A 15,725-nucleotide genomic window follows, 5' to 3' on the forward strand; every position below is an offset into this window, starting at 1 on the left:
GGTAATCCTGAAGAGCTATCTCTGGAGCAGGTTAGGGAGATGATACCAGTTTTGCTTATGTACTTTAAAGGGTGTGTGGCAATAACTCAGGTTTCTTTTGGAAGACAGATGGTTTCTGGTTAGAAATATTGTTCTAGTATTTATGTACCCTACAGATGTCTCCTGCCAACTCACCCTTCATTACAAGAATATGTAATTGTTGACCCAAACTCGATACCCATGGGTATAAGCACAGAGCCATGGAGCAGTTCTTTAGGACTCATACATGATTTACCTACAAGGGAAAACAAAACAAAACAGGATTTGGGGCTGGGAGTCAGAAGACATTTTGTGCTTTGTATTAGATCCCAATCTTGTTGGTCTTGCTGATAATCCTACTTACATTTGCTTAAAATAGTTTTTAACATATAAGAAGATCAATCAACTTTAGTGCCCAATTTGTTTAAAGCATATGGTCTGTGTTTCTGTGGATGGATGCAAACTTTATCTATGGTCAATTATAAATTATAATTTCCATTTCTCCCTTTTTATATTTTGTTAATTGATGGCATCATCTCCAAGTCTTCTGGATTACACAAACCTCATAGTCAGCATTTCCTTTTTGTAATTCATCCTCTACTCAATTAGTGACCAACTAACAATAGCAATAACATCCTCTATTCAATTAGTGACCAAATTTTAGTGACTGGGCTCCAGAAATATCTCTCCACACCAACTATTCTGGCACTGCTGTATTCTCTCATTGGATTATTGGGTGACATAAGTTACCTTTCTAACTCTGGTCTAGTTTGGTCTAGTAATCCTCCCTAGCACTGATATATTCTCTTTTTATAGAACAAACAGGTCATGTCACTCCCACATTAAAAAATTTAAAACAGCCTACCTTTGCTTATAGGAAAAAATACCTGGCTCATATAGTTAAGTGTCAGTTTACTTAACCAAGTACTAGTTCTCACCATGTAACCTTTACTCCAATCACACTGATTTTTTTCTGTCTTCCAAAGACGTCATGTTCTTTTATACCTCTATGCTTCTGCATATTCAAAAACATTCTCTGCTCAGAAAACTAGATTTCCTTAATGCTCCCACTTTCTGCTTATTAATAACACTTTCTGCTTATTACTTTATGATCCCACTGCACTTTACCTCTATAAGTAAGTCCAGCATATATTTAAGTTAGCCTTTACAGCTAGTTTTGCAATTCCTTAAAGGAAGAAGCTACCTGATTAATTTTTTTTCTCGTTCAAACCCCATTGTTTAGTCTACTGCTTCATACCTATAATTACTCAAAAATATTTCTAGAATTAAATGAAGTAAGAATGAGGAGAAACTAATTCTCCTTTTATACTAAATTTTATTCTCATTCTAGCACAATATAGAGATCATAGAAAGAAGTCATGGAGACGACAGGATATATAGGGTTGACCAGTGGTAATGACAAACACTGATAATTAGTGCAGTCAGAAATAAAAGAAAATGTGGAGCCCCTGAGAACACCTTTCATTTTTGCTGGGACATTCTAGTTGGTCTTTTATCTGGAGAATAACATACTGTCTGGTAGAGATACAGTGATACATAGATCCAAAGATGCCTCTATGACAGGATTACTCACGTTTACAGAACTGCTGAGCATCTGACCAGTTGGAGGTCTCTAGGCAGGTGATAAAGAATGACTTCTTGATAAACCCAGGGAGGCATTTGTATTCCCAAGTTGTCCCAACAGCAAACTCAGACTGATCACTCTTATTAATAGGTTTAGCAAAAGGATAACTTGGCAGGAATTTACACTGACCTAGAGACAAAGACCACAGGAATATCAAAGCTAAGAGAAGGACTGGGACTCAAGAGGTAAGAGTGCTTGCCAAACAGAAGTACTGAATTCAAACCCAAGTACCACCAAAAAAAAGAGAAAAGATTTTTTTAAATGCCAAGTACAAAACTAAGAGAGGCTAAACCTTCTCCTCTGCTTCTGTTTTTTTGCCCATTATCCTAACAACTTTGATCTTTAGAAAGTAAGTCTAAAGTGGAGCGATATTACTTGGGACAAAGAACACACATCACTGGAGTCTGGATGAGTATACAGAAAAATAAGCTGAGAAGTTCAAAGAATTTTTAGGGTAGACTTCAGAGGAAAAGCTGGGTAAAATAATTTTTCATAAAATTCCAGAAAGTCCCTGGGGTTGTTCCATCTTCTTACAAATTTACAAATAAAAACCAGTGTGTGTGTGTGTGTGTGTGTGTGTGTGTGTGTGTGTGTATGTGTGTGTGTATGTGTGTGTGTATGTGTGTATGTGTGTATGTGTGTGTGTGTGTGTGTGTGTGTGTGTGTGTGTATGTGTTTGTTTGCTTTTCAGAGTGAGGTCAGACCCTGGGGGAAATAGGAAATGCATGTGGGTAGGGCCTTCAGTGATGAGTACATATGTTATTTTTGTGTGGGGAGGTGGGCATGGTAATTTTTCTTTAGCTTACATTGAGGTATAATTGGCATATAAAAACTGCACACAATTAATGTATACCACGTGGTAAGTTTGGAGCAAAGAAAAAAATATCCCACTGTTTTTATAAATAAAATGGAGAACCTTATGAGAAAAAAAATCTTTTAAGTAAAAACTTTTAGGGGGTATCATCAGAAATCTTGTACAACTCATTGTGATCCCTTAAATTTATTTTTAATAAATTTAAAAGAGAAATCAAATTTCAACCCCTTTAATTTATATGAGGACAGCAAAAATTCACTCTTTATTTCAGATCAGATGATATTCCATGCAAAAATGTACCTACCTATGAAGCCCTCCCAGAAGAGAATATCAAATTTATAAAATTCCTGTTTTGCAAAGAAGTCTGAGGCAGATACAGGTGAAAGTAAAAAAATAAATATGGGTTGACCCAGAGGCATTCACAGAGCCCATAAAGTTGCAGGCAGACCCAACCTTTCTATGGCTCCATGCTTCCTGTGGAGAATCTAAGGACAGCCATCACTGTTGGGATGCAGAAATCACGGAAGTCCCTCATTGATTTATTTCCTTAATTTCTTTGGTTTACTCAATCAACATCTACAAATGTTCCCAAGAACATTCTCTGTGTAACGCAGCAAGACTTTATAGAGGAAATTAGGGTTTAACGTCAATAAAGACAGACTTCATGACTCAACACTATTGGTACCAGCTATTTTATTCAAATGGTTTAACCTGAACTTATCAAATGTAAATAAGGACAATACCAAATTATATCCCACAATCTGGAAAGCCAATTTAAATTCAAAAGATTTAATCAGTGGCGATGATATAGACAAAGAGGGAAACAAGATCTAGAGACAACAAAATCAGAATGTGCTTCATAACATAACTTTCCAGAGTGAAAGGAGACAAGAGTTACTCCCTCTGGATGAGGAATAATGGAAAAGTTCATTGCTAATTAGGAGACCTGGGACTTTCTCTGACTAGGGACACTGACCCTCATTAGGAATGAAATTGTCAAAACCCCAGGTCACAACACAGAATTTCCAGAGATTTTTACAGACCATTAAGCAAAATTGATTGCCTTGGGTGTCACTGTACCCTCTTCACATCTTTCTATAATCAGGAGTAAAGACTAGAGTAAATCATGACTTAATCTAAAACAGAAAACAGTGGCAAGACATTCACACATACACATCACACACATATATCCTTCTACCCATGTTTCTAGAGAACAATGATACATTTAACTCTTTATTTGGGTCTTAAGGACTTTACCTGAAATGTCTTGGAAGTCCATTCAAATGAATGAAGGATATATATATATATATATATATAATAAAACTGAAAGTTTGATCAGAAAGCAGGTAGGAAAGGAAATCATTAAATTAAGAGTGAAAATTACAATCAAATACCTTAATACTGTGTTTCCTGGCTATTTGGTAAGTTTTGAATGGCATCTATGCATATTACTCAAAGAATAGTCCTAAACACAAGGCATTCATCAGTGAATATTAGAGACCAGGTTCCCATCCCCACAGAATTTATACTCCAACAGAAGAAGACAGACCATAAATAAATACTAGAAAGTAAATAAGATGGTGCTCCAAAGGAAACCGAGTGATGTGTTAAAATGTAATGCACCTGAAGGAGAAAGAGACAGGGTGTCATGCAACTTCTGTGTTTATTATTTATTTATTTGGCAGTACTGGGGTTTGAACTCAAGACCTCATGCTTGCTAGGCAGGCACACTACCATTTGAGTCAGTCCACCAGCCCCACAAGTTCTGTTGCATGTTCATACAGGGAGGCCTATGAAGAAGAGACATTTGAGTTGTGACTGAAGGATAAGATGGAGCCAGCCAAGCATTTCAAGCAGAGGCCTATTAGCAGAAATAGATATGGTAGGCTTTAGGACTAGACAGAAGGAAAATGTGGCCAGTATGTAGTAAGTAAAGCAGGGTGGTACAAGACATGCTAGAAGAGCAGTCGGAGGAATTATATAGGGCTTCTTAGACCACAGGAAAAGTTTAGACGTTATCCTGAGTGAAAGTCATTTGGGAAGTTCAAGCAGGAGAGCCATATGACCTCATTTGCTCTTTTGAAAGAATATTCTGAAAGGTAGATGCTAGAAGCAGGAAGTGCATTTCAGGGCAAAAATGAGACTTGGATTAGAGAGAGACAGTGAGATATGGATGAATTTGAGATATATTTTGGAAGTAGAATTGGCAAGACTTTCTGTCTTATTAGATGTTGACTAAGAAAATGAGAAGGTTTGCTAATTATTTACAGGCTTTCAACTTGAACTAATTGACTGATGGGATTACCATGTAATTAAGTGGGAAGGTTGGAAAATGAACAGGTCATATATGACTGTATTCATGAGAGCATGTGTACGTTATGTTGTGTGTGGTGGGGGTAGAGGATGTGCTATATCAGTTTCAATACAGATGTGGCATATTTAACACAAAAGGCATCCATGTGGAGATAACAAATAGGCACTTGATGTATAAATTTGCAGCTCAGGAGAGAAGTGAGGCCTATAGATAGTAAATACAAGTTATCAACATACAAATAGTATTTAAAGCCATGAGACTAAATGAGATCTTTTAAGAAGATACGGAGAAAGACTGAAAAAGCCCAGGTTTTGAACCCCAATACCCTCTAATATTTAGAGATAGAGCAAAAGAAACTAAGAGTAAATGGGTATGGAACAACAAAAAGAGAACCAAAAAAAAAAAAACCAAAAACCCTAGAGCATCCTGTTTTGGAAGATGAGAGAGAAGACTGTTTCATGAGGGAGGAAGTAGTCAGCTGAAAGACTGAGAAAAGTATAATAGAAAGTGACTTTGGGTTTTGTCAACATGAAGGTCAGCAGCAACCTTCCCAAAAGCAGCTTCAGGAGAATTGTGGGAACAAAGCCTATCTGCAGTGGGTTGAGGAGATAAAGAAACATTAGCAAGCAGCCAGTGAGAAGTGTTGTAAAGAAGGATGAGAGGGAGTACAGAAAAATGGAGTCTATTGGGTCATGAGAAGCCCTACCCATAATGGATGTCCTGGTGGGATGATTCTGTACAGGGACAGATACATGGTGTAAGACAGGGTATCTACAGAAGTAAGTTCCTTGCAAAGGCAAGAAGGATGGAATGAGCTCATGAATACAGAAAGAGGAATTCACTTTTGTCAGGGGAAAGGATACTTCTTGTTATAGGAGAAAAAAAGTCTTCATGTATATTTTGTTTGTTTGTTTGTTTGTTTCTGGTTACATGCTACTGCTAGGATTTAAGTCAGATAATGAAACAGATAGCATCCTTACTCTAGTGGAACTTATATCCCAAGGAGTGAACAAACAAGTAAGTAAATAAACAAGATTTCGGATGGTGGTAGATGCTCAAAGAAACAGAACATGTAGTGATCAAAAAGATCAAAGAATGCCATGGGGCACTATCTGCTTCAAATAAGCATCAGAGAAGGACAGACAGTAGAACTGAGAATTGAATGTGGAGTAGGAGCCCTGAAAAGCATAATCTGCTTCAACAGAGAAACTACTTGTGCAAAGATTAGACAAACCTAGGTGAATTCAGAAAGCCAACGTGGCTGGAGCAGAGGCTGGGAGAAAGGGATCAAGAGAGCCTTTCAGAGAAAGCAGCAGCCTTGCAGTATAGGGTTAAGAACATGGTTTTATTCTGGTATGGTGGGAAGTCCTTAGCTGGCTCTCAGCAGGGGATAGCAGATCTGACCCCAGATGGAGGTAGATTTATAGATGAGTTGATTGAAAAAAAGAGAATTTCTACTTCACAGCTTTGTTATTTTAGTGTAGGTTGAGGTTAGGTTGCCAGTGAAGCCGGAGCGAAACCCAAGAGCAGGAGACTTGAGTTCATTTATGCAAATACACAAAGGAAAAAGTGAGAAAATACCCTAAGAAGGGCAATTGCTTCCTATTGACTTTACTTATAGCAGTGTGCCCTGTGGATACCTGCTTCAGAATCTTACTGAATGCTCCTTACCTTCAGTTTCCTAGGCTATACTCCACACCTGTGACTCTGGAGGGGGACATGTGACCCAGGCACTTCATGTTAAAAAGGTACTTCAAAAATTTCTTATGCACACTCAAATACAGGAACTGCCCAAGAGCCAAGAAATGGTCTGGGGAGGGCAGACAGTAGAAAAAAAAATGTCAAGAGGCAGAGCAGAAAAGCATGAGCAAGAGGGTGACAGGTGGCTGAGAGGATGAGCAGTGCAAACATGATAGAAAGCCAGGAGGTGAGACCCAGGAGGTCTGACTGGCTGATTAGGTTAGATATTCTCCCACAGGCAGTAGGGAGACCATTTAGATTTTTAAGCAAGGAAGTGGAATGGTAGATATATACATATTCATCATTATACACATACACATATCCATATATACATACACACATACATATTAATTTTGATTTTCATGATTGGAAAGAGTATAGAAACTGGAGGCAGAGTGACCTGTAAGAGACAGGTTGTTACATAAGAAAGTAGAATGTTTAGGATTAGAACACTGGTATGAGAATGATAAAACAAAAACAAAAAGACTTGCTGGGCATGATGGTACCTGTCTGTAATCCCAGCACTCAGGAGACTGAGGTGGGAGGATGGAGGGTTTGAGGTCAAGACTATGTCAGAGAGAGAGAGAAAGAGAGAGAGAGAGAGAGAGAGAACGACGGGCACATGTAGCTTTATCAGCGGACAGGTATTCAGACCTGGCCTCATGTGTCTGCAGTTAGGTGACCTAGATGATTGTCTTGTTCTGGCACTGGGTGCCAAGTTGAAGGGATAGTGAGGTGAAGAATTTGCTTTTCAATTGATCACATCCTCTTGGAATGTCACAATAGGAATAGAGTGCAGGTGAGAAGTCAGGTCAGGTGTTGCACAACACGCAGTGGTTAAAGTTGTGACTGTGTTTGTTCAAAGGGAGATAATAGGTGGAAGACATGAAATTACGATTTTGAGAAATGTTCACTGAAAGATCAGGAGGCAGTGAGATGTCAGAAACCCAAACAGTAATTTGTCATAGCACTAATGCATACATTATCCCAAACACTTACCAAGCTGATGATACAAAAACAGGTCCATACTTAACGGACTTATTACAAATATTTAAGTGATAACTGATGTCTAACCTCATCTCGCCTGACATTCGGGGCAACTCCGTAAGATGACAGAACAGGTCATCGCTGACGTCACCTCACAGAGGAAGAACCTGAGGATCAGGGCACAAAACGACTTGCCAAAAGTCATCCAGTTATTGAGGTCTGCATACAGTAGGCGTCTTATAAACTAGGAATTCACTATACCTTGTACCTACTTAGCAAGTTAGACCCACAGATAGCCAAAAGTTTCAATTCAGAACAAATTACACTACTTCTTTAAAATCAAACCAATCTGGGGGGGGGGAAGTTATAGTAAACACTGAAGAAGACCTTTTGGGAGCTCACATCATTACAGAAGGTAAAAACAAGAAAAAGCTATAGTTTTAATTCATGTCTGAACTTTTAAAAATAAGTCCAGATGTTTACAATTATCATATCAAAGTTCAAAAAGTCTTGGAATCGCGCGCTGGGGAACCAGATGCCACTCCTTGGGGAAAGGAGTGGAGTCCAACATGCGCACAAGCGAGTGTCAGCTGCGATCGGTGCACACGCGGGTGGCTGTGGCTCCAACGCAGAGCTGGGTCCAGAGCCATGAGCACCTGCTGCATCCAGTGGGGCGGGTGGCGAGCCCAGCAAGGGGCCAGGAGGGTGCCACCGCTACACTAGGTGCATTCGAAAGCGCCCCTTTGTGGCTCAGCCTCCGATTCTGGAGGTCCAACTCCCGTGGAGGGAGTGGAGACATTCAGCACCAGGAGATGGCGGGAGTCTCCAAAGTTAGTGGGGACAGGTAAGCGTCCGGCACTGTCCCTACTTTAGCGCTTTGGATCCCTGCTTTGCGTCTCCGCACAGAGGTCTTCCCGGCCCTAGACGATTCCCTACCTCCGTGCTCCCCCTCCCAGCTCACCGAGGACCCCTGGCGCGACGAGAGTGAAGACAACCCAGAGCTGGATCGCGGCGCCCATGCCCCGGCGGCAGCGCCAGCAGCGGGATGAGATCCAAGACCCGCGAGCCTCCGGCAGCTCCGCGAGCACAGGGCTGGGACTGCAGACATCTGCCAGCCAAGGGGAGGCGGGCCCTTAAATAGTGTCTGGCACCCAGCGAGGGTGCGCGCACATCTGCAGGTGGCTTGGGGACCTGCGGGCGGAAGGCAACGTGGGTGAAGACAGGAGAGGCGAGAGAGGCGGCTCTGGCGCGCGGCGGGTGGGCGGGAGAGCTCTGAGCCAGTCCCTGGTGACACTCGCCCCTCTGAGTTACAGGTGGCTTTCCAACTTTTTCGACCATGCACTCCAGAATACTCACTTTTTTTCTCTTCCTAGAACAGAAACAAAAATTTCACAAAACACTACTCATCCTTACTAATCTACTATGCTATACTATTTTATTCTACTGTATTAAAAAAAAAATCCTGAACTGGATGCACTAAATGGATTCGACTCTTTGGACAGTGGAAGTTTACTTAGGGAATTTAGCAGCAAGAAGCTGCCTCTGCTGTTGTGTTCCAATGTAATTTGTGCAGAAATATGTTGGGAAGAGTACAAATTTGAATTTCCGTGTACCTGTTACTTGGATTCTCTAAGCCTTAGCATTTTAGTATATATTTTACTGACCATTCTCTCTAGATACAGATACGATATATACAAGTACATATGTATGATTATGCAATTTTAATTATATAATTATTACTTTGGATCCGTTTGAGATAACTTGCAGGCGTTTTCTGTTCTCCAAATATTTCAAATGTGTATTTTCTAAGAGGACATTCTCTTCTATGACTACAGTACAATGATCACAAAAGAAGAATTTTGGCTGAGGGTGGTGGCTGACAGCTGTAATTTCAACTACTTGGGAGGCAGAGAAAGGAGAATTCTGGTCACAGGCCAGATGGGTAAAAGTGCTTTGGCCCTGCTGGCCCATCAAATAATAAAATATAATATAAAATCACACACTCACACACACACACACACACACACACACACACACACACACACAATGTAAAGCAAAAAGGACCAGGGTCATAGTGCGCATGGCGAGCTAGGCAAGACCTGAGTTCAAACCCCAGTATTGCTTTTTTTAAAAAAGAAATTAGCATTGGTACACACTGTTTTATAATCTACTGACTATATTCAAATTCCAGCAATCATCTCAATAGTGTTTGTTACACACAACAACAAAAACCAGTGCCTCCCCCACCCCTTATATTCCCCCTGATCCAAGATCATCCCAGAATCATGCCTTGCATTTGATCATTCTGTCTCTTTTTCTTCTTTAATCTGGAAAATGTCCTCCGGTGGTTTGTGTGTGTGCGTGTGTGTATATGTCTTTTAAGACCTTGACATCTTTGAAGAGTAAATAATTCTTATTTTTGTAGAATGACTTCTAAGCTAGTTGTCTATTGCACAGTAACAAATAATCCTAAATTTAGTACTTAAAATAAGAATAAACACTTACTATCTCCCACAGCTTCTGTGGTCAGAAATTTGAAAGCAATTTGGCTGGGCATGGGATCTCACATGAGTCAAGACACCAGCCTGAGCTACAGTTATTTGAGGGTTGACTGGGATGGAGGAGCCACACTGAAGAAGGCTCGCTCACATGGCTGTGGGCTGGATGTGTCATTTCTTCATCATGAGGACCTGGCCATTGGACTGGGTGAGTGTTGCATACATGACAGCTAGCTTCTCCCAGATTAAGAAAGGCAGAAGCCAAAATGACTTTTCTTAACTTTCTCCTCTCTTCATTTCCCTTCCTCCCTTCCTTCCTTTCTTTTTTTAGTGTTGGTAGTTTGCACTCAGGGCTTTGCACTTGCTAGACTAGCACTCTAAAGCTTGAGCCATACCTTCAAGCCCTTTTCACTCTGGTTATTTTTGAGATAAGGTCTCACTTTTTGCCCAGATACCTCAACCCGCTACTATAGCTGGGATGACAGGTACACACTGCCACACTCAGCTTTTTTCTGTTGAGTTGGGGGTCTAGTAAACGTTTTATGCCTAGCTGGCTCAGTAGGGATCCTTTGGATCTTCACCTCCCAAGTAGCTAGGATTATCAGCATGAGTCACTGGAGCCCAACTTAAAGCAAAAACGTCTTTTATGACACACCCTCAGAAGTCACCTTATGTTATGCCCACAATATCCTATTGATCAGCCCTTTTCAGTGAGGGGAAGGCACTATGAGTGAATGAGAATACAGTACACCCTTGGTGTTTTCAGGCATACAGGCTCAAGGAGACCGCCATTGAGGAAAACCCACAAAGGCTCAGAACGTAGAACTAAAATTACTCAAATTTACCTATACTGTACATATAGTAGGTCCAAGCATCCATAACTTGAAGCAGCATGGAGTAGGCTACATTATTGTCACAAAAATTAATGTTACACATATTAATATTGCTAGAAATAAACGAAATCTTCTTTCACGACTTTTATTCTGGATAGTGCAGCTGCACTATGCTATCACCCAACTTCTGCCAAAGACACGCCATCTTTCAACAACCTAAAAATGTTCACTTTATCCTGAAGCTAAGCCCTTTGGCTGGGGAGGATTGTGATAACTTTTACCTTGCTTTTTGGTCACATTTACTTTTTGGGAGACGGATATCCATGAAGTCAGGGGCACGGAAACACTCTGCAGGTCACATGACTCAAACACAACCGACAACAACGCAGGATTGACGGAGAGCTTCTCCGTATCAACTGAACTGCACAATGCACATGTAGGAATTTATAATTTTTGTGAAATTTGTTTTCATTTATTATTATTTATTGACCACACTTGGTCAAAACCACATGTAATGAATCTGTAAACAAGGTGGCCTTTCTGTACTAGGAGTTGGGAATCACTGGGGACCCTCCTGGAGGCTGGATACCAACGTCACTCAATTTCGGTATGTCCGCCATTTCTTTATGATAGTTATGTGGGTTATACATTCAGGAATACAGAAAAAGGATGTTGGATCCTTGTCAGAAGGGATATGTTGTTGACTGTTACTGGTGGTGGTAACTTCAATCGCTTAGAGTGGTGTCTGACAGGTTTCTCTAGTATAAGGCTAGGGTTTCTTCCCTTTGTAATTAATGAATATTTTGTAGGGATATATTTTAAAGTTATGTAAATACCTAATTTTTCATTAAATTTTCACCTACTAGTTTTAGCACCATTAATGATTCTTACCTGAATCAACTATTACTATATGGCGGCCAAATGTTATCCTTTCTTTTTAATCTGGTCATTTCTTCTACATTCATCAGTTGACATTCTACTATAAGGGAAAACTTTCCCTTCTTCCTTGTTTATGCATTTATTTATTTACATCATCATTGATTCTGTCTATGTCAGTATAAATTTTATTCATTTATTCACTGGGTTACAATCTCTCACCATCATTATTTGAATTCTCAAATGGTTCCCAATTTTCCAGTGGAAGCCCTCAAAGTGTTCCTCTGTCATTTTTGACCTGTTCTTGGTCATTTTGAAAGTACTTCTTTACTTTCTGAGGACAAGATGTCCAGACTCATGCACTAGAACTTGACATTTCCCTAAGGAGTCCTGGTTCTATTTGGTAGAGTATGGTCTAGAGGTGACACTCATTGCCATTGGCGGACCATTGCTGCTCTACACTCTCAGAAGTCAGAACGAGGAAGGGTATATTCTCGAGCCTATGTCTATTTAAACCTATCTTCATTTATATGTTTTGAATTCATGCTAATTTTCCCAATTCCAATCTCTTACCATGTATTTCATTCTATCATTCCTTCTTTCCATATTTGTAACTCCCTTCTCTGACAGTGAGGCACTTAGATCCACAACATATTTATTTGCCCAATCCTAGAATACAGAGAAAAAAGTTTTAGGGTCATTAACTACACATCAGGGTAAAAATCAATCCTACTAGCTTTAAAGTTTTATTTTGCTGAAACCTGAAAGTATAAAACCCACATTGCCATGTTCAAAAGCTATTTAGGTTATGCATCCTCCCCTCTTCAGTGTTGTTATGGTATTCATTTGAAGTGCAGTTAGATTAATTTTTTCTCTGTGTTGCGTTTTTTATCTCATCCCTTTTGATTTTTCTACGTAGGTGAAACATGAACATGGTTCCAATGTCAGTAGTATATAAAAAGATATGATCAGAGAAATATAGTCTCTTCTCTTTCCATTACTTCTAGAGCCATTATCCCTCCCACCCTCAGCACTATATTTCAGTAGTTTCTTGTTTATCTGTCTTTATTTTTGTTCATATGTGCAGATATACATTTATCTTCTTATTTCTCTTTGTTTAATACATAAAAGAAAGCATACTATAAGGTACTCTTTTTGCACTGCTTTTTTCACTTAACAAACAAGCTGAAATTCCATATACATTCAGAGATATTCCTCTGAATGTATGTCATTGTACAGATATACTGGAGTCTATTCAAACATTTCCCTATGTGTAGACCTTTAGACTGTTTTCATGATGGAAGGAATAGCATTGTGCATATTTATTTTTCCATTGTGCAATGTGATCTTCAGTTCAAATTCCTAGACATGGGGTTGCTGGGTCAAATAGTAAACACATATGTAATTCTTCCTCCCTCCCTCCTTCCCTGCCTCCTTCCCTTCTTTCCTTCCTTCCTTCCTTCTCTGTCTCCCTTCCCTCCCTCCCTCCTTCCTCCCTCCCTCCCTTCCTTCCTTCCTTCCCTGCCTCTCTTCCTTCCCTCCCTCCCTCCTTCCTTCCTTCCCTCCCTCCCTCCCTTCCTTCCTTCCCTCCTTCCTTCTTCCCTCCCTCCCTTCCCTCCTTTGTTCCCTCCTTCCTTCCTCCCTCCCTTCCTTCCCTCCTTCCTTCCTTCCCTCCCTCCCTCCCTTCCTTCCTCCTTTCCCTCCCTCCCTTCCTTCCTTTTCCTTCCTTCCTTCCTTCTTTTTTTCTTTCTTATTGTTGTGCTGAGGGTACATTGTGGCATTTACAAAAGTTCTTACAATATACACTATATATCATTTTTGAATGCATCCCTTCCACCATTCTCCTTTATTGCCCCCTCCCGCCCATCCCTGGAACAGTTTCAGTAGGTACCATTTTTCCATTTACATACATATGTAGTTTTGTTACTTGATGCCAAATTCCCTCTAGACAGGTGTCCCACCACCAAGTTACATCCTCCATATTAGCCCATTTTTTGTCCTGTTCTCCCTCGCTTTTTAAGCACTCATTATGTATATTAGGAAATTTGGACCTCTGTCTGCGATATATTCTGCAGGTTTATCTCCCAGTTTGTCAGCTGTCTTTTGATGCTGATGCTCTTATTTTGTCTTATAAACATTTCATGTATTTTCATGTAATCAAGTTGATCAAGTTTTTCTTTTATTGTATCTGAAGTAGGAGCCATAGTCAGAAAGCTTTAATGTATAACTTGGGTAGAGAGTAATGCATTTTTTTCTTCTCATCAAGTTGGTCATCCATGAAGGCAGGATTTTTTGACTTTGTTTTTTTCTGCGTCCAAATTCCTTAGTTCCAATAGTATTGCTTGAAATGTGATAACATTCAATAGAAATGATTTTGGATGAATAAACATAAGAATTCCAAGAGAGGGATGGGTGATGTGTTGGGTTATCATCTTCTACCACACTTAAGACACTAGCTATCCCTCAAAAGGATTTTATAATTGCTTATAATAAATAAAATCTAGAACCCACATGGGTGACAATGAGGACAATAAAATTGGAGCAGTAATTAGTAGGTGCATACAAAAGGAGGTTGCTCTGCACAAATGTCAATTTCTACTATGACCAGGAGATGACACCTTGTGTGTAGGGATTTGCTCAGGGTAGCCAATTTGATTTAAAATTGTTAAGTGAAATCACCTAGACGTGGGTGATGTGGTCCTCCGGCTTCTGACTGAAGGAAACAGTCCTCCTCAAGAAGTATCCTGGTAGGTCAAAAGATTTTACAGATAAAAAAAACCAACCAAACAAAGACTAGCTCACAATTAATTAAATCTGTTAGATTTAATACAATCTAACAGATTAAAAAACTCTTAATAGAAGAACTTTGGTAAATGTTAAAAGTAACCCCAAGTCCAACAATAATTTAAAAAAGATAACAAAAAATAGAAAAGAACTCCCTTAGCCTGATAAAGTCATTTGCAAAAAACCTACTGCAAACATTATTCTCTTGGGTGAAATACTAGGAGCATTCCATTTTAAATTGGGTTCATTTAAAACTCAAAAACGTGGCAAGGACAAAATAGTTTCTGCCTGGTAGGGAGAGGTTGGGGGGGTAAGGCAGGGGGTGGGGGGGGGAGAAATGACCCAAACATTGTATACATATATGAATATAATAAAAAATAAAATAAAATAAAACTCAAAAATGTGGTATTTGCTAAAAATGCATCATAAGAATAAATCAATAAAATGTGAAATGACCTTATGGAGGAAAATTATGAAGTTTTATTCAAAGAAATGGAATATCCCCTAAATAAATGGATAGATAAGCACGCTTATGGATAGGAAAGCTGATAAACATATCAGCTGTCTACAAACTGATGCCTGCATTCAGTGTGATTTTAATCAAAATTTAACAACATTTTCAAGGAATCTGACAATATTATTCTTAAATGTATCAGGAAATGCAAAAGGACAAGAACAATTAAGTGATACTTGTCCCATTGGGTATTAAGACTTACTATAAAGTCTCAATATTAAGAGTCTGTGGTATCGATGAGTGGGTAGGCAAATACATTAATGGAAAAAAAAAGAGAAAGACCTCATATGCAGACACAAATACACTGACATGAGTGGCACTGAATTTCACAGGTGAAAACAAGATTGTTTGATAAATTCTTAGTTATGCATCATGAAATAATGAAATTGCTTTCCAACCTCACAAGCCTAATGAATAAAGGCTGTAATACAAAAAGCAACAGATGAAAACATCAAGAAGAAAATACATGGGAGTATTTTTATGGCCTTATGATAAGGAATGATTTCTTATCATACACATAAAAATGCAAACAATAAAGGAAAAGACACACGATTCAACTGTATGACAATTAAGAACTTCATTAATTAAAAAATAAACTATTCCACTGACAACAACTCCAAATGCTGGAGTGTGTATTTGAATCTAGTATCCGTCTATCCATACCTACCTATCAACCTATCCATCTATCTATCTATGTATATA

General features: G+C 39.4%; 1 protein-coding gene across 4 annotated transcripts in view; it reads right to left on the reverse strand.

Annotated features, from left to right (window-relative positions):
• Cr2 (complement C3d receptor 2) overlaps positions 1–8,830 on the reverse strand; it is a 35,815-nt gene extending 26,985 nt beyond the window's left edge. The window contains exons 1-3 of one of the 4 annotated variants that reach the window (XM_074048432.1): positions 8,480–8,636; positions 1,613–1,792; positions 175–274 (exon numbers count right to left, since the gene is read on the reverse strand). In XM_074048432.1, coding sequence (XP_073904533.1) covers positions 175–274; positions 1,613–1,792; positions 8,480–8,537 — 338 coding nt within the window. In that variant the 5' untranslated portion in view covers positions 8,538–8,636. Of the gene's footprint in view, positions 1–174; positions 275–1,612; positions 1,793–8,479 lie in introns of all 4 variants that reach the window. The other 3 variants (XM_074048433.1, XM_020164096.2, XM_074048434.1) reach the window with 3 other exon arrangements.
• Positions 8,831–15,725: the final 6,895 nt, after the last annotated feature.

This window comes from Castor canadensis, chromosome 11, assembly GCF_047511655.1.
Source record: "Castor canadensis chromosome 11, mCasCan1.hap1v2, whole genome shotgun sequence".
NCBI classification, from domain to species: Eukaryota; Metazoa; Chordata; class Mammalia; order Rodentia; family Castoridae; genus Castor; species Castor canadensis.